Genomic DNA, 20840 nt, shown 5'->3' on the forward strand with positions numbered 1-20840 from the left:
CCCTTTTCAGCTGTGTTCATGTTCAGGTTTTGCAGATTGCCTCGCGCTCTCATAATCCCCCCTCCCCCCAAATCGCATATCTTCCCGCCCTTTTCCTTCTTTCTCGCTGCTCTTCTTCCTGTCCAGATATCACGATATGCTTCGAGGTTGTCTTGTCTGTCTCAGCTCATCATCTGCCTCTACTTGTCTCAAACTCTGGCCCGACCAGGACCAAAACTACTCCAAACCCGCCATATTCATGTAAGTCTCCACAACTTGCCTTCTTCTCTCACCCCAACTGTCACGCTGTTGTCGCCTCGGTGACGTATTCCGAAGACTCGACTCGAGACTCTGCTATCTTCGCATGAGTCAAGGCTGCTTCCAGCCCGAAAAAGATGCCGAAATCAGTTACAGACATATATCCCAATAATACCCACCGAGCCAGACCCAATCTCCAAGTCTCAAAACCCGCGTGCATAGTGTTGCATGAAATGGCCGTAGTTCGGCCAGTTGTTAGTACAAGCTACGGTACTTTGTCTTCGAGTGAGGTTGACAACCTTGAAGCTTTGATAACACCATGTGATTTTCATGACTTGGACATGGAGCCGTGCTCTTTTCCCAAAGACTTGAAAGAAGAGCAAGACAAAAAAAAGGAAAAAAAAAAAGACCCCACTCGTCCTATCATCCCTTTCTTGTAGCATGCATGTAGCAGCATCAACCTGCAGCACCACAGCTCGTTTCTCGTTGGCTATGGGCTGAATTGTCAGGATGGATGAACTTGGATCTGGGCCTTTTTTTGCTTCTGTGCTATACGCCTTTACAAAGACACGATTTGCTGGGTTTTTTTCTTCTTTTTTTTTGTGTGTGTTCCTCTCCTTTCTCGTCTTCTCGGCTCTGCCATGCGAGACCAGAAACCATTGTTTCCTACTACTTAGTTAGCTACTCGTTTTCATACAAGTGCCGTTGACACTCCGCATTGTTCTATTCCTTCTTACTAACGGGTCTATATCTTTGCTCAGGCTTCATTCTGGCCTGTGTCCTTCGTGATCAGTCTTGTTTGCTCTTTGCCCCATCGCCCAGTCTATATCCTTTGCCTCCCCTCTTCCAGAAACAATGGCCCCGGGAGCTGTATCTGCTGGTTGCAGCAGCCCAAACAATGGAGAGTTGGCACCACAGACCTTCGACAACGTCAACCCTCTTCGGTCCGGACAATATGACACTGGGTCATGTGAGTCTCCCGATTACGCGCAGTTTAACGCTCTGCCTCCCGGCGGCCCTCTCAACCGCTGGTCTCATTTCCTGACCCGTGGCCATGACAGGCCCGGCGCCCAGGCCATGCTGTACGCCGCTGGAGTGCCTAACCGGGATGCTATGAAAAACTCACCGCAAGTTGGCATTTCTTCTGTTTGGTGGGAGGGAAACCCATGTAACACTCACTTGCTTGATCTGGGCCGCACTGTTAAGAGAGCTGTTGAGAAGCAAAATATGATTGGCTGGCAGTTCAACACCATTGGTGTATCAGATGGTATCACTATGGGTGGTGAAGGTAAGTGGAACTCTTTGAAAAAAGTAACTCGCCATGTGATTCCGTTGTAGACTAACAATGCATAGGTATGCGCTTCTCACTGCAAAGTCGTGAAATTATTGCGGATAGTATCGAGACAGTCACTATGGCCCAACACCACGATGCCAACATCTCTATTCCCGGTTGTGACAAAAACATGCCCGGAGTAATTATGGCTGCCGCTCGCCATAACCGTCCGTTTTTGATGATCTATGGTGGAACTATCAAAAAGGGGTACTCTGAACTCATGGAGAAACCAGTCAACATTTCCACTTGTTATGAAGCTGCCGGTGCTCTTTCATATGGCCGGCTTCACGCAAAGAACAACGGTGGCACTGCAGGGCGTATGCCAGAAGACGTGCTGGAAGATATTGAGCAGCACTCATGCCCGGGCTCCGGGGCATGTGGCGGCATGTACACTGCAAACACAATGGCAACGGCCATCGAGGCCATGGGCCTCACCCTCCCCGGAAGCTCTAGTTTCCTAGCTGTTGGCCCGGAAAAGGCACGAGAGTGTGAGCGCGCGGCTGAAGCCATCAAAATTTGCATGGAAAGAGATATCCGGCCCCGTGATCTTCTTACCCGAGCCTCATTCGAGAACGCGCTTGTTCTTACCATGATCCTAGGCGGATCAACCAACGCTGTTCTTCATTTTCTTGCCATGGCGAATAGTGCAGATGTGGATTTGTCTATTGATGACATCAATCGCACCTCTACCCGGACGCCGTTTTTGGCCAACTTGGCACCTAGCGGCAAGTATTATATGGAGGATCTTTGCAATATTGGCGGCACCCCTTCAGTGCTGAAATTGCTCATTCACGCTAGGTATATTGACGGCACCATTATGACTGTCACTGGAAAAACACTGGCAGAAAATGTCAAAGATTGGCCCAGTTTGGACCCAGGTCAGGATGTGATCCGTCCTCTTAGTGATCCGATCAAGCCCAACGGACACATTCGCATTCTCCGGGGCTCTCTGGCACCTGGTGGTGCCGTGGCCAAAATCACTGGCAAGGAAGGCCTCTCTTTTACCGGAAAGGCTCGCGTCTTCGACAAGGAGAAGGGCCTCAACGAAGCTCTGCGCCATGGGGAGATATCTCGCGACGATGGCAATCTTGTTCTTGTTGTCCGTTATGAAGGTCCCCGGGGTGGGCCTGGCATGCCAGAACAATTGACCGCCAGCGCGGCCATCATGGGAGCAGGCCTCTCGAATGTGGCGCTAATCACGGACGGACGTTACAGCGGAGCGTCCCACGGCTTTATTGTCGGACATGTTGTTCCAGAAGCAGCAGCCGGTGGACCAATTGCTCTCGTGCGCGATGGCGATCAAATCACAATTGACGCAGTAGAAAACCAAATCAACATTGAGGGTGTTTCGGATGAAGAAATGGCGAAACGTCGGGCAAAGCTGCCGCCGTGGAAGCCGGCCATCACACGTGGAGCGCTGGCCAAGTATGCGCGTTTGGTTGGCGATGCGAGCCATGGAGCAGTGACTGACAAGGCGTGGTAGAATAGCGAAGGAATGTGTGTCTCAAAAGGGGAACGGGGATGATAATAGACGGCGGGATATAAACGGAGATGGTAGTTTGGTTTGGTGATTGTTCTTTGGCATAGTTAGACTTTTTTTTTTGTCTTTTCTCGAATTTAGTGTCATATAAACAAAGATACAAGATACTGAAGTCTCACATGGCGATGGATAAGCAACAAGATCGCCTAGGTGGTTTTAGAAGAGAGGGAAGAAAAGAAAAGTATAATATGACATGTGATGATAAAAGAAAAAAAAACAAGACGGTTAACTAACCAGGGGCAATTATGCACACAGACAATGACAAAAAAAAGGCGAAGAAGAGGAAATACATACAGCAGACACCAAGAGCGGAAATAAGAAGGAGGGGATGGGGAAAAAAAGAAGAAGAAAAAAGGACAAAACAAAGCCGCACCACTCTTCCCTTTGGTCTCGGTATATGCTCTGTTTCCTGAGTCTGTCATAGTTCTCTTTTTTTTTCCCCTTTATAGAAACTCGCCTTCTTTTTCTCTGTCTGTCTCTATTCCATGAATAATCCAACATAAGAAAAAAAGGATTTAAAAAAAAACAAAGGCAAAAAAAAACAAGGTAGACGACACACACAAAGCGCCGCGGGGAAGAGGAATTACATGAGGCCCAAAACCAAAAGGAAAGCTCCAATCAAGGACTCGACCAGCCGCCAGCGACCTCGACCCATTCGGCCAGACACGAGCCCTCCTTGCCCTCGACGTCGACAATGTCCGTGTCGCAGCGGCAGCGGCAGCCGACGCCATTTTCCTGCTCGGCGTCCCAGTGCTCAAAGTAGTCGTCTTCTTCGATGCGCCGGCGCTCGTCGAGCGTTGTTTCCTCCAGCCACTTTTCGCGCGGCAGTTGGCGCGATGGCGCGTTGGCCGGGCAGTGCTGGATGGTTGTGTGGCGGTAGCCAATATCGCGGAAATAGTGCACGTCTTTAACGCCGAGGAGGGCGCCGGCGGCGAGGGAATGGATGGGAGCATCGCCCCACTATGGAGACACAATGTTAGTAGGTAGATATAAACGGGGGGGGGGTGTCGAAAAATGACAGAGAGAGCGACGCTGACTTACCCGCTCCATCCAGAAGCCGCCACTGCGATCCATGGTCTGGAAAAACTCCTCGTACTCCTTGCTGCGGAACCAGTCTAATCTGGCAATCTCAAAGTTGGACCAGAAGTGGCACATGTTGTACGACTCGCCATCCATGTCATCGCTCTCAATGTTGGGCAGAGCGTTGCCGTCGCCATAGCCACGCAGAATTTCGTAGGGAGTGGCCATGTTGGGGCTCTGGGGCGCATCGTCTTCGGACTTTTTATTGACAAACATCTCCCACAGGCCCTGCGACTTGATGTTGTTCTTGCGCTTGTAGGCCGAGGCGTAGCGGAAGAGGTTGGGAACAGTCTCTCTGAGCTCCTTAATGGCAATTGTGAAACCGTACGTCTTGTTGGACTCCATCATCTTAATGAAGGGGTCGCTGTAGGGAAGAGGGGGGAGGTTAGCACGATGAATGCGGGCAGAGTTGCCAGGGCGGTAGGAAAGTAATCATGGGGGTGCTCACTAGGTAATGTCGCAAAAGTACTTGATCTCGGGCTCCAGACGCCAGTACCACTCGTACTTGTGAAGCAGCTCGTGCTTGTAGAAGAAGCCCGAGTAGAAGCGGCACATGCTGTGGTAGCTCTCCATTCCTCCATACATGACAGCCGAGTCGCCCTGCTTGGCAATGCCTTCCTTGGCAACCTTGGGATCGATCCAGTCAGGGAATCCCCACATGTCGGGACTGACAGTGCCAAACTCGACCTTGGACTTGGTGTACTGGCGGACGACATCCTTGAAGGTCTGGTTGAACTCGCCGTCGTTGAGGAAGGTGTAGGGATAGTTGTACCAGTGGTTGAAGTGGCGTTCAAACGACTTCATGGACTGAATGACACCTTCGAGTTCCTTGTTGCGAGCGAGCACGACAATGGTGGCATTGGCACGGGGTTGGGTGGTATCGGGCTGCAGACAGCCGGTGGCAAAGACTTTGTCGTACTTTTCGCTGATTTTGCTGGTTGAGGACAAGGTGACAGTTAGCACGTGGTGGAAGTAGCCAGAAGGGAGGGGATAGAAGGGGAGGCATGGTAGCTTGGACGTCCAGAGACTTGGCAGTGGTAGTGGGGGAGGGGGTTCCAGCCTCTAGAGCGCGAGAGCACACAGAGCTACAGAGAGAGAGCCGCAACAACTTACCGAATGCCCGGCGTCGTTTCCGCCGCAATGCCCGAGTAGCCATGCGACCGTATAGCCATCAAGAACAGTATGACCACCGCTAGGGGAAACACAATCACCACGCCGAGGGGCACTGATATGCTGGAGTTCCCACGCAGGCGCAACGGCCGGCGCAGAATGGCCAAGGGCGAAGTGATGGGCCGCGACCGGCTCTGCCGCTTTTCGTCCGACGTGGGGAGATGCGAAAGCCGTGTTTGCGGCACCATCCGCGACACTCGGCGGAACAGATCCATGGCTGGTGCTGGAGACAGGCGCAGGAGAGGCGGGAGCGATTGAGGCTTGTTCTGGGTGGTGGTGATGTGGTGCGTGGCAGCAAGGCTGCGGTCGGTGAGATGGGGGCGGCGGAAGCAGCGGCAGCAAGGCTGGAAAATGGAGTGGTGTTGCTGTCGCTGGAGAGGCTGTCTGTCGCTGGCTATGTGGCAGACAGGATTCGAAATGGGCTCGACAAGTCCAGGGAAGCAAAAACCCGGTCCAGAACAACAGGAAACACAAAGGGAAAAAGGGACTAAAAAAGCCACAGAATATAGGAAGCTAGACAAGCATAACACCTGGCTTAACCTTAATTAGGGTTGGGAATAGGGGGACAGGTACAGGTATGTACATATGTACATAGGTACAACTCAAGAGGTAACTACTGACAAGCGTTAACACCGCCCAAAAAAAAAACCCCCCCAAGGCAGGACTGTCGACTTCCATGGTTGCACAAAGAACATATTCAGTCTTTGGCCACCACGGCAGAATTTGAGCTCCAACATCACATCAATAATCAGTTAATTGTGACATTTACATTTGTCGTGGCCACAGTTTCACGCCATCCAAAAATCCGGGGAAACTCTAGAAGACCCCCCACCAGTGCCCCTCCAGCCTTGTTGCTGCTGACACAAAGCTGACTGGCACGCTGTCTGGCCTGCAGCCCCAGACTTGGGTTAGATACATCAGCGCTGCAGTCATTGCCGACTTCTTCACCAAAAATACCAATCCCACTCCTCTTGAGAAAAGCCCTTTTGCCCAAACCTGTTGAAAATGTCTCAGCGGAGCTACAAGAACCTCAGCTACACTGCCGCCGTGCCGCCATTCCTTGCCCGTCTACGCGGCCAGAACCCCGGGGCGTCGTCCGCCGACGGGCTCGATCCGATTCTCGCTGCCCGCCGCCGCCCCGCTGGCGTCAAACGCTCGGCCAGCGAGGAGGCCGAGAACGCGCCGGTTGTGCTGGACGAGGACGGTAATGCCGTGTGTGCTGACATTGCGGCCGACGGGACTGTCTCGATGAAGCCTAACACCGGTGGCAGTGGTGCAGAGGAGGGGAAGGAAAAGACGGGCGATGACGACCAGCAGACGGAGGCTAGCGAATCGTCAAAGAAGCAAGAAACCGCGGCAATTGGGTCGCCGGGTAGGAAACGCAGGGCGGCCAAGGTTGTTGGTGCTGACGACGACAATGACGATCAGAGCAAGGATAAGAACGGGTCAACGAAACAGAAAAAGAAAAAGGCCAAGAAGATTAAGCTTAGCTTCGATGAGGAGTAGAGGGCTGAGTATTTACGTATACAGGTAGTACATACACACACACATACAGAGAGGGAGAGCGAGATTAGCCCAGGGCATGCTCCAAAGCACCTCTTCCCCCTCCCCCTCCCCCATCACTCTCAAAACAACATCATGCATTTCTCTCTATAACGCCATACGAATAAGATTGGCCCCGGCACTCCATCGCCAGGGCCCTGAACAAGCTAGGAAATGGGTTTTTGTTGGTGGTCAAAAAATGAGACAGTTGGCATTGTCAAGGTGGTACAAGAAAAAGATGATTAAACAAGGGGCATCAAAAGCATGGTGCCCTGTTGTTTACAGGTACTCGGGCTTGACAAAGTTGGCAAAGGTGGTCTCGGCGGGAGCCTCGGGGCTCTCGTGGTGGTGGTGGTCATGGGGGTCCTCCTCGGGGCCGACGTAGTCCATCTTGTACACGGAGCCGCACTCGGGGCAGCGCTCAACGGGGCGCTCCTTGGTCATCTGTATAGAGTGTTAGAACCAGGAGAGTTTCCAGGGAGAACAATGCAAGGTGCCTAGATAAACGCCCAGCTCGGGGGAGAAGGGCTCCCGGGCATTCAGAGTCGAGTCTAGCCGCCACTATCGTCCAAGGTCAAACTTACGGTAAGCCAGAGCACGGGGTGCGAGCCGGCGGGCAGACCAGTGCAGCCAGCGTACTGCTCAGGGCCAGCAGAGGCGACCATGATGGGATCGGTCAGGGTACCTATATTCTCACAGTCAGCAGCCGTATCCTCCATGCCCACAAGCTTGCGTGGGTGGGTGATATTAGACTGGGTTTACCTTTCCGGCTAGAGTCCAGAGGGGTCATGTCGAACAGGTCAACGCCCTCCATCTTGGACAGAATCTCCAGACGCTCCAGACCGGTGGCCTGGTCCAGGTCGGTGGGAATGGTACCGGGCTGAGCACCAAGACCGAACAGGTCGTCGGCAGTGCGGATCTCTGCGGAAAAGCAAGAAGAACAATTAGCGGTCAATTCAACGCAAGGACGATCCAATGGCAATAAAGACTTACCAGACAGGTTCTTGGCAGCGGCGACGGGAGCCTTGGGGGCAGCAGGCTTAGCCTCCTCACCTATAGCGAGAGAAAGGCAGTACAAATATTAGTAACTGTTTTATTTTTCTTTCTGTTCGAGTGTTGCTCGCGGAAGACAGAGAGGGCAAGATCGATAGCCATTCGTTTCATTGCCTAATAATCGTGTTCGGGGATCGCGGCAGCCTTTGTATCTCGGGCTGCCAGCCGAGAAAAGTTGTAGGAAAAGCAGCAAAAAAGGCTTATCGGCAATAGGCTTTCTTCCTCTTCCGGTCTTCCGCCGACAGCAACAAAGTGCTGCAAAGCTCGTGTTCAAAACGGGACGAAATAAAAAGTCAGAATGTGTGGTGGCATACGCTGGATCATGGTGGTCGCAAAACCGCGGCGCATCACGGGCGAGGCGGTGGCAACGGCAGCGCGGCGGGCGACCTGGACGACGGATCTTTTCGCAAACATCGTGAGAATTTCGAAGAGGGGGCGGTTTGGATGAGGCGAGGCGAGGGTTCGGATAGCCGAGAGCAGGAGAAAAAAAATCGGGTGGTGTTGACGATGTCCGGGGCAATTGGATCGGGAATCGGGAATGGGCGTCTCTTGCGAACAGCACAAAGTCGAGGCAAACAAGAGAGAAATCGGGTTCGGAAGTCGGAAAGTGGTGTGACGCGGGCGAATTTCGTTCTCTCGAAGCTTTCTTTCGCTCCAGACTCGACCCGCTTCTTTTTGGGATCACGTGATTTATGGAGAGTTTGACTGGCTGCAGCTGGTGACAGCCGGAGAATCCTGTCAGGTCGCTCGGATTTGGCCTTGATTTAGAACAAAACTGATTGGCGGGATTGTGTTACTGTCTTTATCGTGATAACGGGCCTGCCACTTACTAAGCGGGCTTCCCGAACGACATTGCATCGACCGCCTGAATATGACCAAGCACACAACCACATGTTCCAGAGCTCTTCAATTCCATTCCATTTCATGCCAATTGGAAAACTTTGATAACGCATCATGCAATTTAATAAACATAGATATTGTACACTTGGGCAATGGCATTGGCCATGAGTGCTTCCCTACCAACACCAAGACCTAGACTCCCTTCAAGCGCCAAGCACAGGACCGCCTCAGGTAGGTAATCTCTCGGCCAACCCCAAAGCGCGTTGCTTAGAATAGCAGGTCTTCCTTGTCCGCTTTGGACTGTGACGTGCCGGACCGCTTCTTCTTGGGCTTCATTTCCTTGGGGACACCAAAGAACAAACTGGGGTTTTGGCCCTCCTTGAGTGTGTGACTGAGGTACCCTCTGTGTGCCGGGTCTCTGTAGTACTCGACGTCCCAACGATGCGTCGGGTCTGGCAGTCGCTTCAGCCACGGCCGTGCTTTGGCATCAGCTAACGCCGCAGCCACGTGCTCGGCGCCAATTTGGAGCGGTGACTCTGAGCTGACCGACTTGCCCTTGAGCAGGTTACGAATACTGTCCTTGGTGTAGTAGCGCGTGACAACACGGCCACCGACAGACTCAATGGCTTCGATAGCCTCGGCTGAAGCCCGGGATACCATGATGTTGATGGGTGTGCGGAGAAGAGTTTTACCCCGCGCCAGGAGTTTGATGCCGTCCTTGACGCTTCCGACAAGCCCCGACTCGATGATTTCCTTGACTGTGATTTGCTTGCTGGGGTCTAGGCGACCAGTATCAATCCAGTGCTGAATGTCGTCTAGGTTGATGGTGGAAAGCTTGGCAGCACGACTGGAAACCCGTCAGTATATGGCTTTTTCGACCTTGTGAATGCAATTGTATCTGTCAAAAGACTCGTTGGCAGCCCGCCCTAGTTGACACGACAGCCTTTTATTGACTCACATGTTATCAAAACCCTTGGTACCGCGGCTTATGATCAGCGGCGTCTGTCCACCCTGGAACCACGGCTTTACCTTGCCGTGCACCTTTTGACCGTTCATACCACGACCTGATGTGCGACCATAGCCACTGGACGGACCGCGACCAACACGCTTAAGGTTCTGTTTAGCGCCGGGCGCATCGCGAAGCCGCGACAAAATCGACGCCGGACGGGAGTTGCTGCTGAGGGAGAGCGAGGCCAAGAGCGAGGTGAGCTGCATCGGCGCAGCACCGGAGGCCGAGAGGGCTGGGGTCGCAGCGGGGCCGAGGACGGCCAGCGTGAGGGGTGAAAGCCGAGGTGGCATTGTGGATGCGAGGGCGGAGGCGGACGGAGAGCGGGTTCGTCGCTGGTGATAGTGCTGGATTCTCCGTAGAGCTTCGTCCTCTTAAATCGCCGGTAGACAAAAAGTGAACAAGAGTGGGGCCTTGGCTTGAGATACGGAGAATAGTTAGTCCGAGAAAGGTGTAACCCCAATGGGCGACAGATAGGGTCTAAAAGTGACTAAAGATCACGTGCGCATGACGCACTTCCCGTCTTCCTCATTGTTTACTGACACCGCTCGCTGATTTCCCTGAGCCCAGCAATCTGGAACTGGCAGCCCGGGACCGGCTTTTGTGACGGCTTCTAGTGTTGCGATTGTGTATTTCGGCACGTCGCTTGTTATTTTCATCTTCGGCTGCCCTCCTTGTCCGACATTCCGAGCCCCTTTTTACTCCCGTTGCAATTCTGCTGAGAGCTCGGCTTCGTGCACCACGACTTTGTTTATTTCGGACTGACCATCTCGGCAACCAAATAGCCTTGCATCCGAGGCTACTCTCAGGCCGGCTGCATACATTGTCCTACGTTGCGAAATGTCTCTCTTTGGCGACTCCCCGCCGACCTCTCCCGGCCCCGATCCAAACCGCTCGCTCTTCAGCAGCCCCGATCCGATCTCCCGCGCAGGCGCCACTTCTCTCTTCGCCGACCTCTACCCCGGTACCGATGACGCCGAGCCTGGCGCATCCCCGTCGCCTTCGTGGTCGCCCGTGAATACCAGCGATTCCCCTGCGCCGGTAGGAAGCATGCGGTCCCGCACGCGACCACGCACAAAAAGCCGCGCCGAAGTCATCCGGAGTCTCCTCCCTTCGGCAGTCAACGCGCACACGGCGTCTCTTCCAGCAGCCTACGAAGAGCTCTGGCAGCAGGCTCTGCGCACCGAGGCCCAGCGGAGCGGCTCCGGCGCGGGCGAGGAGATTACAATGCTCGGCGAGCGGGCAGTTGATGATGTGCTGGACGATGCCATGGTTGAGGGAGCCCAGAAAGCAACCATCCGCGACCTGGTGGTTCCCGACGGCGGCGATGCGCTCGTGGGCCGCGGCGAGTTCAACGTCCTGCTGGCCCTGGTCGGCCTTGCGCAGGCGGGTAAGACTCCGTCATTGGAGGCCGTGGACTGGCAACGAGACGGTAAGTGACTGATTCTGTTTCCCGTGGCCAGCGGCCCAGTAAGTCGAAGGATCAGCGGTGCTGCAAGTTGCAGGCTGTGTATGCACGTTCTCTCGACGCTGCATTGCTTGATTGCCGCGCACGTCATGGGTGGGGGAGGGAGGGATTGTCGATGCTGAGTGGCCATGGCTGTACAGCTTGAGCTTGTTTTCAGTGGCTACAACCCTGTCTGCGGCCGTGTCACACGCCGAAAGCCACTGTAACGGCCCATTGTTCAGTGGCCGAATCGCCATGTGTTGCTGCTGGGTCTCAGCGCTGGGGCCCCTATCAATTCAATGGCTGGGGTCTGAGCCAGCTCACCAGTCCTAGTCCTAGTCCTCCCTCCCTCGTCTAATCCCGCCGACTATCTTCTCCCTGGAGATAAATAATACCACTGAATGCTCACAATTTCCCTTTTCTTATCGCAGCTCTGCCCGTCCCACGACTCCTCGACCCTATCCTCAAGGAAACCTCCGCTTTACGCGCCAAGCCTCCCCAAAACCCGGACGTCATCGGCCATCCCAGCCCAGACGAGTTCAGCGCACACTTTCAGGCCCAATCTGACATTGGCGCCCACAACGCTCCACGCGCCTCCAGTCCCGAAGCGTCTTCGCCCGGCTGCACAATGCCTGCTGCAACCATGACACCACCTCCCCACGAGGCGTCTCACATAAAGTACACCAACGCAGAGGATCCTTGGGCATCACCGGAGCTACACAAGGACCACCACCATGACCAATCAAACAGCAATAAGGCGCCTTCTGAGAGGGCCAATGAAATCGATTCTCCCCTCATCAATGAGCTGCCGGATTCCCCCAACTTCGCCGCCAACAGCCCTCCTTCTTCTACCAGCCGCCCAGACAGTCCCAGCCCAAGCGTCTCGGGTTTTATCAATAACCTCACTTCGGTCTCTGGCTCTGGCTCCGGCTCTGGCAGCTCGCCCAATATGTACTCGGCTCAAGCTTCTGTCCTGTCAACCACTGGCATTGCGCCATCTGCGGCCTGCTCTTTCCCCGCATCCTCCACCTCTCCCCGTTCTCCCACAAATGCGATCCGTCCGTCGACGATAGCAAGCCCAACATCGACCTGGTCGTACTATGACAACGGCGGCTTTGGCGAGCCTGTGAACCCCTTTGGCGGCCCCTCGCTGTCCACCGCCGCGCGCAGCTCGACAGCCAATCGCACTGAGCAGGCTACGCCCGTCGTCCCACGTCCGGCAGCTCGCTCTACCGCAGAGGAGAATGTCCTCGTGATGCTGCTGCCCGAAAAAGAGGGCATCTTTCTGTTCCAGCACCATAACTACGAGGTTGTGTCGTCGCGCCGTGATAGCAAGGTCATTCGCAGATACAGTGACTTTGTGTGGCTGCTGGATTGCCTCCACAAACGCTACCCATTCCGTGCGCTGCCTATGTTGCCGCCCAAGCGTGTAGCTTGTAAGTTTGCAGCTTGGTCTTTGAGAACAACCTGACCTTGTCTTTTGGATACTAACATTACTGGCGCAGTGAACGGAAACCACCTATCGAATGACGGCGCATTCATCGAAAAGCGACGAAGAGGTCTGGCTCGGTTCTTGAATGCTATTGTGCGCCATCCCGTGATAAGTCTAGACCAGCTTGTCATTATGTTTCTGACAGTGCCGACTGTGAGTGAGCCCACTATAAGACGCTACCATAAAAGGAACCGCATATGCTAACGGATACAGGAACTCTCGGTATGGCGTAAACAAGCAACAATCTCGGTTCAAGACGAGTTCACTGGACGTGAGCTCCCGGCCAACCTCGAAAACTCGCTTCCCAAGGCTTCTCTGGAGACTCTATTCACCCGTGCACGCTTTGGAATCCAACGCGCTGCCGATCTCTACATTGGTGTTTGTAGTATTCTGGACCGGCTGGTTAAGCGGACCGAGGGAGTCGCTGCTGACCATGCCCGCATTGCTCTCTCGCTCATTTCACTGACAGAGACCAACGCCGATGTCTATGCCACAGATGCTAGCGATGTTCCGCAGATGAACAACGGGCTGCAAGCCATGAGTCGCCATTTGCGCGCGTGTCAAAGCCTGCTAGAGGATGAGAGTCGCGCGTGGGAAGCAGGCGTTTTGGAGGACTTGAAGAAGCAGAGAGACGCACTCGTCAGCATGCGCAACATGTTTGAGCGCCGTGACTTGCTTGACAAGGACAACATTCCTGTCCTCGAGAAACGAATCAGCGCCAACAAGAAGAAGATTGATGCGATGCGTCAAAGGCCCCCAAACATGATCAAGCACGAGGAGCTGAGGAAACTAAGCGAGGCTATACATCAGGTAAACAAACTCATCCACCAAGCCACTCCAAAAGCCCTTGTTTAGCAATAGACTAACCAAACTATCTGTCCAGGATAAGCAAAACATTGTCCACCAACAAAACCGCTACATATTTGTGCGCGAGTGCATCCGCGATGAGCTGCGGTATTTCCAGGCGTCGCAGTACCAAGTGACGCGGTGGAATCAGGACTGGGCACAGGAACGCGTCAAGTATGCTGAAATGCTGGCGGACAACTGGCGCAGCTTGATTGACGGGCTGGAGGGGATGCCACTGGGCGAGTAGTGCGGTGCGGGCGGGGTGCGGGCTGGTAAAGACTCGGAAGAAAGAGATGGGGTGGGGAGAAGAGGTGACGGACAGAGAGGAGTATAGCCACATTACAAGATTATTGCCTGTGAACTAACTAGCTTTTGTTTGTGGTAGGTTCTTGATGTGCTTTCTTTCCGTTATTCATGTCACAGTACTGCCTTGAGCTTTGTTATTCTGTGTTCTATGAGGACGTGGCATTCTACTTGACTTTTACTAGGGGCTATCCACCAAGACACCAGACTACTACTCGGCTATTATTATATCATTAGGTGTTTTTCTAGTCAACTGAATCGCTTCATGCGAATGGCTTTGGGGCTTGTGGGGAGACAGGCTAGACGTGTATCGATCCAGCGTGCCAGAAGTTTTCCTCCCACTATCGAAACGTCCACGTAATGCCGTCCATCTCGTCGAGGTACCCGCTGTCCTCTGTCGGACAAGACATTCGGTGAGCCACCTGTTGGGCCGTGGGGCCGGGCTGCGCTGCAGCCAAGGGCGGGTGGCCAGATCCAGGCGAGAAGATGAGGCCAAAATCGGAGTACACCTCCTCGGGATCGTCGGCATACTGCCCCGCGAAACTGGCCATGGGGAAGGCAGAGTCTTCATCGTCATCATTGGAAATCTCATAGACCTCGTCGTCGTCCGTTTTATGCGGCTCTGGGTCGGGATGTGATGCTTGGAGCAAAGGCTCTGGCTGGGAGAGCTCCTCTCTAGATGCAGCTACAGCGCGTGGACTAGGGGCAATAAGAGTTGCTACATGCGGACACGCTTTTACCACGGGCTTCCGAGTAGCTATAGAATCTTGATGTAATCTATCTCCTGTGCTTCCATTGACCCCCTCAACCGCTGCATTCCTAGCCCTGGGCACCGGCTCCTGGCTCGCCACCCACCCGCCACGGGTATCCAGCCCGACGCGCATCCAGTTCAGCGCCACCAGCCGGCGAAACTGCACTGCCTGGCCCAGGCCGCGGGCGCGACCGAGCCTCTGTTCGGGCGAGAGCATGCGTAGCAGCTTCGTCGTAGCCGTCAGCGCCAGTTCGCGGTTGAGGATGTGCGAGGCGGGCAAGGAAAAGGGCGGCGAGAGCCGCGACGTGGCGAACTGGAAGGCCAGGCGCCGCTTTTTCAGCGAGAGGTCTTGGGTGTGCGAGCCGTCCACATCGGAGGCTGGGCGTGAGCGTTTGTGAGGCTTAAAGGCCAGGGCGGGCTTGGGTGTGGGGATTTGCAGATGCGTCTTGGAGGTCTGGCAGGGGGCGGAGGGGAAGGGAAAGTTTTCAGACGTAAGGAGGGGCTTGGATGCTGGTTTTGCCGGCGGTGCCGCTGTTGGCCGTGATGGCGCCGGTATGCGTAATGACGATAAAGGCTCTTCTGAGGGAGAAGGCTTCATGGGTCTCGGCTTGAATGTAGAAGCTGGAAACACGACCGGAGCACCGGAGGCTTTGGGCAGTGCTTCGATGTACAACTGGGCTGTGCGTCGCCGAGATATTGAAGACTGGGATACAACTGGGTGAGAACTGCTGGAGGCGACGCTCGATGTCGACAAAGAGCCCGAGGATGGGATACTCGGCTCGGCAGCCAAGACAGCTTTCCGAAGGAGCGGCCAAGACCGGTTCCGGTGGGCATTGGAGAGGCGGGCGGGGGCGACGGCCGCCGGGGTAGGAGCCGGCGCCGACATGGACTGTGGAAAAAAGGCCGGCAATGAAGAAACCGGGCGGTCCAAATGGCGAGCGGTATCCACAGACGGCCGTTGCAGGACCATGGGTTCAAACTCTGAGTGCATGGTTAGGGTTGTTTGGAACAAGAGGCAGAGACGTATAAGTGGGTGGTTAGCAGGTGAAAAAGTCTCAAGTGATGTGATGAGAACATGAGTGAGTTAGGACAGGATGAATATATGAGGAGAGGGAAGAGAGAGAGAAGAGCGAGTGAGTGAGTGGATGAGAACAAAACTGGGTGACTCTCTCGGAGCCGCACAAGGTTGCTGGCTCCTGACTCTGTGTTGGAGTCGGGCTGAGTGAGCACAAGGCCAAAGTGCGTGGTCCTCCTCTACAATAGAATAATAGCCAAGGTGCCTTGTACAGTTGGTTACTCCTCTGCTGGCTCCGGATTGTTGGGGTTCGCTCCAAATGCAAATCGGAGAAGCTCAAGCTCAAGCTCAAGCTTGCAGGTGAATGGCACGAGAAAAATAACAGCAAAGGCTTGGCTCGCCTAGCAGGAAGAGGAGCAATACAGAGCCACAAAAAGCAACGGTGGGTGTGTCACGCGACAGCGAGCAAGGTCTCGGGAATTCGGGGAAGTCGACGAGGTTTTGGCTGTCCTTTTTTTTTTGGAGACGGATGTAGGAGGTTCTTTGTTACAAGGAGGATCTGACGAGGCCGGAGCTAACAAAGAGAGATGGATGATATGATGTTTGGTTTCTAGAGGGTTTTGGGGCAGGGAACAAAGCGAAGGAACAAGAGAAAATGGGCGGGAAGGACAATGGGATTGAAGCTCGAAAAAAAGAAAAAAAAAAAGGAGAAAAAAGAAGAACAAAGAAGACCGGCTCAACCACCGCATAAAAAGAGCTGGACGAGGTCTTTGTTTCTATGCTCGTTTTTTTTCCCTCCAATTTGACCAGGTGAACGGACCTTTTTTTTTTCTTTTCTTTTTGCAGTCATTCTTGCTGCTTTTCTTGAGATTCTGTCACTTTTTCTTCTCTCTCTTTCCCACGCCCTTCGCATGGAGACAAGAAACCAGACGAGCAATAAAATATAAAAAAGAATTATCGCTGGCGGCAAAGAACAGACAAGTCCAAGAAACCTGCTTCTCGTGCCGTCTCGGCCAGGGATCCTGTCCCCACTTTTTACATCACCCCCGAGTCCTGTCCCGAGTCCTTCGAGAACACAACCCCAGACAAGGTAGTTGTTCGTTTCCGGGCCTTGTTTCCTTGCACTTACCACTTTTTTGTCTCTCCTACCCGGCGAGTACTTGTATCTGGTCACGGCTTCCATCGAGCTTCGAGTTCCGGGCCTCGCTCCTTTCTCAATTCACCAACCGGCCCAGCCCTATTGGTTTCTCCAATGCTTGCTCCTTCCCTCCATGTCTCCCATTAATAGTTACAGCGTCTACAACAATCTCGACAGCGCCGATCTGATTGGCTGCATCTCGAAGCTTGGACCCCACATTGGAGGACGCGTTTCCTGGGTTCCCACTTCTCCGCTCTCGTCATTTCTTCTCTTGGGCTGCCGTTTTAGTTATATTTTTTATACTTTTTTTTTAATTGTGCTTGCTTGCTTCTGGTTGGTCGCCCAGGACTGGTCCCAGCACGTCCACTTCCATGCCTCTCTTCCTCTCGTCCTCGGACCTTGTTCCTGCCATATCCTGCTCACTGCCGCCCACTTTGAGGCCCGGCTCTCGGATTCCGGGCCCCGGCACCCGCTCCGCCGCTTCATCATGAACCACATTATGGAAAGCAAGTAACTATGCTAAGAAGCCCACAGCGCAGCCAGAGCAAGCCCAGAGAATGTGGCAAGAGTACAAGGGTAACCCTAACAGGGGCAGCGTAGAATGAGACTCTCCTGCATTACTACTCCATATCGTCCTATTGTGACGCTGAATGCGTGTATGGAGCATTGGGGCGGAAACCTTGGACAGTGTGATGAGACATGGCAGAGAATAAAGCCTCTCTTTATGTATTTGCCAGCACATGGATCCCTGTCCTCCAAATGCCCAGGCAGGCGGGACTTAGCACAGCTTCTTACTCCGGTCCTTGGCAATATCACACATGGCCTGCAATGACTATGTTAGCAAGTGTCCAATAAGAGTGTCGTTTTCCCTGTTCCCTCGCACCTTCATTGCTTCTTGCTCTTCCAGCGCAATGTCTCCCCGGGCAATCCTTGCCTCCATGTTTTCCATAATCTCTGGGCGTCCACGGCCATTCACAAAAACCACGTAGCGCAGGCCGGGGAAGCGTGCCTCGTACTTGGCATTCAGTGTTGCCAAGCGCTGCTTCGTCTCTTCGCTGCCGCTCTGCAGTTTGGCCTGCTCGCTAGCCGATTGTGCGCTCTCGACTTTGGGCGCACCAAGACGCGGGTGCGAGCCAAGGATACGGTGCAGTGTAGTCTTGTTGTCGGGCGTCGGAGTGACGGTAAGCTGGTGGATGGCAGTGAAACAAGCGTCGATGAGGTCTGCATAGCTCGCAAAGCGCTGGGAGTTGAGGACCGGTTGCATGAGGGTGTGCAGGGTCGGAGAAGGCTCAAACAGCGCATCGAGAATGGCGATCTGATCAGCCGGGGCAAGAGAGGGGATGGACGCAGGGTCTGGCAGGCGGTAGTCCATGGCGTGTGGATGTGGATGTGGTGTTTTGTGTGTGTAGGAGAGGGCTGGACCGGCGGATTTGTTTGTTGTCGGGGTATCTTGCTCTTATCAGTGGCCCATGATCAAGGCGGGACTAGGCGGGGTTCGGCTACTTCCGATGTAAGTGTGTGTAAGTGCGTTGAGGGCATTGCAAGTAAGTTGGTGATTTGGTTTTAGGAGAGCAAATGAGCTGGATTAATGTAGAATCTGTGCGCAAAGAATATGGTATTTCCAAGAAACGATTTAAAGAATGATTTTGTCACGCGAATGCAGTTTGCATTCGCGTGGTGGTTGGCTTCGTCGTTCTCAGCAGTCTCTGTCATGGGCCAAAGGATCATAACTATATAGACATCACAACCCAGATGCACGTGACTCTCAGCCTTGTCCTATTTTTTCTGTCAGCCTGCCGTCGAGGATCGCGACACAGCTGCGCGCTTGTGAAGGTAGAATTGGGTTTTTCTCTTTTTTTTTTTTTTGCAGTATACTACTCACGAGCCTCAAAGCCAAAACTCCTTGCTTATTTCCTTCGAAAGCCGCCCAGTGCTGCTCCTTAGTTACTGACCGTATTCAAGACTTGCTGCCCAGTGAATTGGCTTTACAATCTTTCGCTTCTCTTCTGTCGCCATGTTGTGCGCAAGTAAGTTGCCCTCGACTCCCAACTCTCTGTTTCTGTCTCTGGCAGCTGCTAACAGGCGCAGTCTCTGGCGAGGCCCCCCAGGAGCCTGTTGTGTCGCAAAAGTCCGGCCTTGTCTACGAAAAGCGCCTCATCACAAAATATATTGACGACCATGGCAAGGAGCCCGGCACCGACGACGATCTCTCAGCCGATGATTTGCTGCCGCTCAAGACGTCCTTAACTGTGCGACCGCGGCCACCGACGCTTACCTCGATCCCCGCCCTGCTAGCCACGTTCCAAAACGAGTGGGATGCACTGGCACTAGAGACGTACGGGCTCAGCCAGCAGCTGGAGAAAACCCGCGAGGAGCTTGCTTCTGCGCTGTACCAGCACGATGCCGCCGTCCGCGTCATTGCCCGGCTGACCAAGGAAAGAGATGAGGCGCGTGCTGCGCTCTCAGCCATTGTGGTGTCTGGCGGCGGCGGCAGCGGCAGCGGCGACGACCGCATGGCGGTGGATACAGTGACCGAGTTGCCCCAAGAGCTCAAGGAGAAGGTGGAGGCGTCATTGGCACAGTATGTCTACTTTGAACTTGGCGGTATCTGCCGCCTGGCTGTAATTTCTCATGTATAAAATGCTAATCGTTTCCCAGACTCTCAAAGTCCCGCAAGAAGCGCCCTGTTCCCGAGGGCTGGACGACGCCCGAAGCCGTTACCACGTTCGAAAAGAAATTATCGACCGACGTGGGCCTGCCGAGCCCCTCGACGCTCTCGGTTTCCAGCGGCTACGCCGCCATTGGCAGTCTGCAAGGCGACGCTGCCATCTACTCAGTAGCTGGCGATAAAGTCGAAAGACAATTACCTGTCGGCGAGCCTGTGACGGCCTCGGTCTGGTCAGGCTCAAAGCTCATGTTTGCCACGGCCAAGGGCGCTGTCAAGGTCTACGATGGCGGCGCCGAGATTGCTGCCTTTACGGAGCATGCCGGCCCGGTCACAAGCTTGGCCGTTCACCCGTCAGGTGAGCTCCTAGCTTCGGTAGGCGCCGACAAGGCGGTTGTGGTTTACGATTTAGTTGGCCTGCGGGCCGTGACGCGGACGTTTGCTGATTCCGGTAAGTATCACTTTGGGTCATCGCTCTGGGGCAATCGGAAACTAACATTTTATTTTTATTTTGCGCAGCGCTGAACGTCTGTGGTTTCCACCCCGACGGCCATCTCCTAGCCACGGGCTCGGCCACTGGCGAAATCAAGTTCTACATGACATCCTCTCTTGAGGAAGCGGCCACCTTTGATCTCGACGCGCCGCTCCAGGCGTTGGTGTTCAGCGAAAACGGCTTTTGGTTTGCGGCCACGGCCAAGAGCACCACCACCGTGACCATTTTCGATTTGCGCAAGGAGGGCGACGCAGCCAAGGCCAAGGTCCTAGACATTGGCGGCGCTGTGCTGGGCCTGGCGTGGGATTACTCGGCGCAGTTCTTGGCTACCACGGGCCCCAACGGCACTACGGTGCAGCAGTACACCAAGAGCTCCAAGACGTGGAGCGAGCCTTTGCGCGCGGCCGTCCCCGGAGTCGCGCTGCAGTGGAGTGACCACGCGCAAAGCCTGATCGTTGCCGGTAGCGACGGTGTGGTCTCAGTGCTTAGTGCTTAGTAATTCAGGGTCAAGGTCGAGGCGCTGGACAGCAGAGGTACAAGGCGACGAATAGGAATGGACACGCTGCAGCCCAAGATGCAGATATGGACGCAGCCAGAACAGACGATAAGAGCCCAAGTCCATGCCCACCCAAAGCACGCAGAAGCGGCGGGGCCGGCAGGGCCCAAGAAACGGGCTGCTTGGAGCCTGTCGCAACCAAGACACGCGCAGCTCTTGCGCTGAGAGGAGCACATCTTTTTGTAGGGTTAGTTGACTAGATAATGCATGCGGTGGTGTTTCTCGAGAGCAGAGAGTGACAAAAAGAACAGGAAAGAATCGACAAACTGGTTATGCTGTGAAGAAGTGAATATGTCGACGCTGCCCGGCGGCCTGTGGTGCTGACTAAGCGAC

The 20840-nt window shown here is 54.3% G+C and overlaps 9 protein-coding genes across 9 annotated transcripts; 4 read left to right on the forward strand and 5 right to left on the reverse strand.

Moving 5' to 3' along the window:
• Nucleotides 1-1092: 1092 nt before the first annotated feature.
• On the forward strand, nucleotides 1093-3053 carry BROUX77_006534 (uncharacterized protein; the record flags this gene model as incomplete). Its single annotated transcript, XM_073751529.1, has 2 exons — nucleotides 1093-1525; nucleotides 1591-3053. The coding sequence occupies 2 exons, from the start codon at nucleotides 1093-1095 to the stop codon at nucleotides 3051-3053; spliced, it is 1896 nt and encodes a 631-aa protein (XP_073603603.1).
• Nucleotides 3054-3728: 675 nt separating this feature from the next.
• Nucleotides 3729-5575, reverse strand: BROUX77_006535 (uncharacterized protein; the record flags this gene model as incomplete). Its single annotated transcript, XM_073751530.1, has 4 exons — nucleotides 3729-4070; nucleotides 4152-4554; nucleotides 4639-5124; nucleotides 5304-5575. The coding sequence occupies 4 exons, from the start codon at nucleotides 5573-5575 to the stop codon at nucleotides 3729-3731; spliced, it is 1503 nt and encodes a 500-aa protein (XP_073603604.1).
• A 790-nt stretch (nucleotides 5576-6365) lies between these two features.
• BROUX77_006536 (uncharacterized protein) lies at nucleotides 6366-6866 on the forward strand (the record flags this gene model as incomplete). The annotated part of the gene is made up of 1 exon (XM_073751532.1): nucleotides 6366-6866. The coding sequence occupies one exon, from the start codon at nucleotides 6366-6368 to the stop codon at nucleotides 6864-6866; it is 501 nt and encodes a 166-aa protein (XP_073603605.1).
• A 315-nt stretch (nucleotides 6867-7181) lies between these two features.
• Nucleotides 7182-8369, reverse strand: BROUX77_006537 (uncharacterized protein; the record flags this gene model as incomplete). Its single annotated transcript, XM_073751533.1, has 5 exons — nucleotides 7182-7346; nucleotides 7487-7587; nucleotides 7665-7823; nucleotides 7896-7955; nucleotides 8270-8369. 5 exons carry the CDS (start codon nucleotides 8367-8369, stop codon nucleotides 7182-7184), a joined length of 585 nt encoding a protein of 194 aa, XP_073603606.1.
• Nucleotides 8370-9062: 693 nt separating this feature from the next.
• Nucleotides 9063-10094, reverse strand: BROUX77_006538 (uncharacterized protein; the record flags this gene model as incomplete). The annotated part of the gene is made up of 2 exons (XM_073751534.1): nucleotides 9063-9642; nucleotides 9754-10094. 2 exons carry the CDS (start codon nucleotides 10092-10094, stop codon nucleotides 9063-9065), a joined length of 921 nt encoding a protein of 306 aa, XP_073603607.1.
• A 547-nt stretch (nucleotides 10095-10641) lies between these two features.
• BROUX77_006539 (uncharacterized protein) lies at nucleotides 10642-13833 on the forward strand (the record flags this gene model as incomplete). Its single annotated transcript, XM_073751535.1, has 5 exons — nucleotides 10642-11233; nucleotides 11680-12684; nucleotides 12754-12893; nucleotides 12954-13550; nucleotides 13624-13833. 5 exons carry the CDS (start codon nucleotides 10642-10644, stop codon nucleotides 13831-13833), a joined length of 2544 nt encoding a protein of 847 aa, XP_073603608.1.
• Nucleotides 13834-14230: 397 nt separating this feature from the next.
• BROUX77_006540 (uncharacterized protein) lies at nucleotides 14231-15631 on the reverse strand (the record flags this gene model as incomplete). Its single annotated transcript, XM_073751536.1, has 1 exon — nucleotides 14231-15631. The coding sequence occupies one exon, from the start codon at nucleotides 15629-15631 to the stop codon at nucleotides 14231-14233; it is 1401 nt and encodes a 466-aa protein (XP_073603609.1).
• Nucleotides 15632-17571: 1940 nt separating this feature from the next.
• On the reverse strand, nucleotides 17572-18165 carry BROUX77_006541 (uncharacterized protein; the record flags this gene model as incomplete). Its single annotated transcript, XM_073751537.1, has 2 exons — nucleotides 17572-17616; nucleotides 17677-18165. 2 exons carry the CDS (start codon nucleotides 18163-18165, stop codon nucleotides 17572-17574), a joined length of 534 nt encoding a protein of 177 aa, XP_073603610.1.
• Nucleotides 18166-18807: 642 nt separating this feature from the next.
• On the forward strand, nucleotides 18808-20447 carry BROUX77_006542 (uncharacterized protein; the record flags this gene model as incomplete). The annotated part of the gene is made up of 4 exons (XM_073751538.1): nucleotides 18808-18820; nucleotides 18882-19374; nucleotides 19452-19909; nucleotides 19978-20447. 4 exons carry the CDS (start codon nucleotides 18808-18810, stop codon nucleotides 20445-20447), a joined length of 1434 nt encoding a protein of 477 aa, XP_073603611.1.
• Nucleotides 20448-20840: the final 393 nt, after the last annotated feature.

This window comes from Berkeleyomyces rouxiae (assembly GCF_048999995.1).
Source record: "Berkeleyomyces rouxiae strain 22BRR77 chromosome Unknown BrBRR77_ptg000008l, whole genome shotgun sequence".
Lineage (NCBI taxonomy): Eukaryota > Fungi > Ascomycota > Sordariomycetes > Microascales > Ceratocystidaceae > Berkeleyomyces > Berkeleyomyces rouxiae.